We start from the raw sequence: 3,213 nt of genomic DNA, 5'->3' as shown, positions 1-3,213 counted from the left end.
CGGCCGAGCGCAGGGCGCGGCGCCCTGAGTCCCAGCAGCCAGAGGTGGCGCTTGCACCGCCTCCGGCCCGGCCGCCGGCCACCTGCCCGGGCTCTGGCGCGGGGTCAGGGCAGTGCGGCTGGCCTGCGCCTGCTGGGGAGCAGCCCGGGGCAGCGCGAGGCCCGGGCCGGCGGCGTACCCAGAGGACGCCCCTGAGTTGACTGCGTGAAACTTTCCTGCGCGCTCGCCCAGGCGCGGCGGTCCGGAGCTGCCTCCCCTCGCCCGCCGGCCCGCCGGGACCCGACGCCCTGGGGATCGGAGGGGGGGGAGAGGCTCGCGGCTCCCCCCCCACACACACACACGCACACGCCCTCCTTCGGGGCGCAACCGGGCCCGGCCCCGGGCGATGGCCGCGGAGCTGGCGATGGGCGCCGAGCTGCCCAGTAGCCCGCTAGCCATCGAGTACGTCAACGACTTCGACCTGATGAAGTTCGAGGTGAAGAAGGAGCCACCGGAGGCCGAACGTTTCTGCCATCGCCTGCCGCCCGGCTCGCTGTCCTCGACGCCGCTCAGCACGCCCTGCTCCTCCGTGCCCTCCTCGCCCAGCTTCTGTGCGCCCAGCCCGGGCGCCGGGGGCGGCGGCGCAGGGGTTGGTGTTGGCGCAGCCCAGGCTGGGAGCGCCCCGGGGCCGGCGAACGGGGGCCCCAGCGCCGTCGGAGGCCCCTCGGGGAAGCCGGCCCTGGAGGATCTGTACTGGATGAGCGGCTACCAGCACCACCTGAACCCCGAGGCGCTCAACCTGACGCCCGAGGACGCGGTGGAGGCGCTCATTGGCAGCGGCCACCACGCCGGGCATCCCGGCGCGCATCACCCGGCGGCCGCCGCGGCCTACGAGGCCTTCCGGGGCCAGGGCTTCGCGGGCAGCAGCAGCGGCGGCGCGGACGACGTGGGCGCCGGCCACCACCACGGCGCGCATCACACCAGCCACCACCACCACCACGCGGCTCACCACCACCACCACCACCACCACCACCACCACGGCGGCCCGGGCCCGGGCGTGGGCGGCACAGGCCACCACGTGCGCCTGGAGGAGCGCTTCTCCGACGACCAGCTGGTGTCCATGTCGGTGCGCGAGCTGAACCGCCAGCTCCGCGGCTTCAGCAAGGAGGAGGTCATCCGGCTGAAGCAGAAGCGGCGCACGCTCAAGAACCGCGGCTACGCGCAGTCGTGCCGCTTCAAGCGGGTGCAGCAGCGGCACATTCTGGAGAGCGAGAAGTGCCAGCTCCAGAGCCAGGTGGAGCAGCTGAAGCTGGAGGTGGGGCGCCTGGCCAAGGAGCGGGACCTGTACAAGGAGAAATACGAGAAGCTGGCGGGCCGCAGTGGCCCCGGGGGCGCGGGCGGGACCGGCTTCCCGCGGGAGTCCTCGCCGCCGCAGGCCGGCCCCGGCGGGGCCAAGGGCGCGCCCGACTTCTTCCTGTGAGCTCCAGGCCCGAGACCGCGCGGCCGCCGGGGAGAGGTTCGGACTTCGCGGCCCGGGACGAGGACGCAAGGCCGTCCGGGGCCGACGCCGCTGTCTCCGGCCGGTCCAGCGCCGGGCGACCGGCTCCACGTCCGCAGGCGCCGGACGGGAGGCCCTTTCCCGCGGCGCCGCCCCCTCGTCCGCGCGGCCGTCGGGCCGCGACTCCCCGGCGCTTAGGGCGCATCGATCTCGGGAAAAGTCGCCGCAGGTCGAACTTCTTGCGGGCGTCTACGTGTACAGTTGCCCGCGCGGTCTCTGTGCCCACGCCGCCCTGCCCGTCGCGGGGCCCAGGGCCCGTCCCCGGCAAGCCGGCCCTCCTCATCTTCTGCCTCCCATCTTGCCCTTTTTTACTTCTCCGATTCGAAACGGTCTTATTTCCGAAGTATTTCTATTTATTTTGCTTGGTGATTAGAAAAGAGGGCCCCGGAAGAAGCTCGCAACTTCCCCCCCGGGTCACCCTTGGACGTCCGCGTGTCCCAGCATGTGTCGCTCGCTCGGAGGGGCCCGGCCCCGGTCTGCCCGCCTGCCCGCACCTGCGCCCCAGGCTGTGTTCGTCCTGCCGCCCCACTGCACCGGCCGGGGGAGGGGGCCTGGACCCTGCCTCTTTCTCTATGCACCGCATCGTTCCTATGACTCCGGGGAAGTGGACCTTATTCTAACCTTCAAGAAAGGTGAAAGGAGAAAAAGTATGCACAGTATTTCTAGCAGGAAAAAAAAAAGAGGAGGTTTTGGCCTGATCCTCCTGGCATGGGGGTGGGTAAAGAAAGTGTTTTTATTCCCATTTAAATTATGTTCCGTTTTGTTTGTGGCATCTTTCTTAACAGCCTGATCGCTTTTGGGGAGAGGGTGGGAGGCCCATGCTCTGGTCCCTGCAGGCCCCTGGCAGGGCCCCCCAGCCGGCCGGGCTCCCGCTGAGCCTGGAGCAGGGCGCATGGCTGCTCGCTCAAAGTTTTGTTGTGGTGTCGGCTTCTGTTTTCATTTGCTATGAAACTGGGGAGAGGGGAAGAAAACAAACAATAAATCCATTTAGATCCAAAAACAGTCACCGACGCCTGGCTGGTGGTTCTGTGGCTTTCGTTTCTGCCACGCTTCTCCTGCTGAGAAGAAAACTAGGGCCGGGCCGGGCCTGTGCCCTGCCTCAGCTGCGTCCTCCGCCTCCGGAGACACAGGCCAGGGCGGGGGAACAAGGAGCTGCCCTCCACCCCGCCCCTCCCAGGGAGCCCTGAAGGAGGAGGGCCACTGCGGGGTGGTCCCTGTTCCCACTAGGGCAGAATGAGGCCATCTTTGGTGCCCGAGTGCAGGGCCCCAACGTCCTGATGGCGAGCACTGTCCCCGGCTCTTCCCAGCGCAGTGCCCCCCCGAGAAGGTCCAAGGCCTGGACTGTGGGGGCAGCGGGGAGGGGCCCCACCGCTGAAAGTCTGACCAGCAGAAAGGGGCCCAGGTGGTTGCGGGGTGTAGTTCGCTGTCACTTCCCTGCCCCCGAGGATGGAGTCAGTGGGGCTCCGTAGTCGGCGCTTTTGGAGAGAAGGGCCCGGCCAGGCCCTTCTGGGCGCGAGGGCTGCCTGCTTTCCAGTGGGACCGCGCGGTCTGCCCCTGCCCGGCTGTGGGAGAGCCTGCCCCAGAGTTTGTTCCATTGTCTCCATCTGAGAGATTGGGAGAAGAGGCGAGGCTACCGCTGCACCCTTGTTTTAGAGCAAGACTTAGAGCAAGAAGGT

At 68.4% G+C, this 3,213-nt stretch overlaps 1 protein-coding gene across 1 annotated transcript; it reads left to right on the top strand.

Annotated features, from left to right (window-relative positions):
* On the top strand, window positions 1-2,540 carry MAFA (MAF bZIP transcription factor A). The gene has a single exon (XM_037048964.1). It carries the CDS (start codon window positions 386-388, stop codon window positions 1,457-1,459), a length of 1,074 nt encoding a protein of 357 aa, XP_036904859.1. The 5' UTR covers window positions 1-385; the 3' UTR covers window positions 1,460-2,540.
* The last annotated feature ends 673 nt before the right edge of the window (window positions 2,541-3,213 follow it).

This window comes from Sturnira hondurensis, unplaced genomic scaffold (genome assembly GCF_014824575.4).
Source record: "Sturnira hondurensis isolate 20B ecotype Veracruz unplaced genomic scaffold, ASM1482457v3 Scaffold0006413, whole genome shotgun sequence".
Taxonomy (NCBI): domain Eukaryota; kingdom Metazoa; phylum Chordata; class Mammalia; order Chiroptera; family Phyllostomidae; genus Sturnira; species Sturnira hondurensis.
This window is presented reverse-complemented; position numbering and strand designations above follow the sequence as displayed.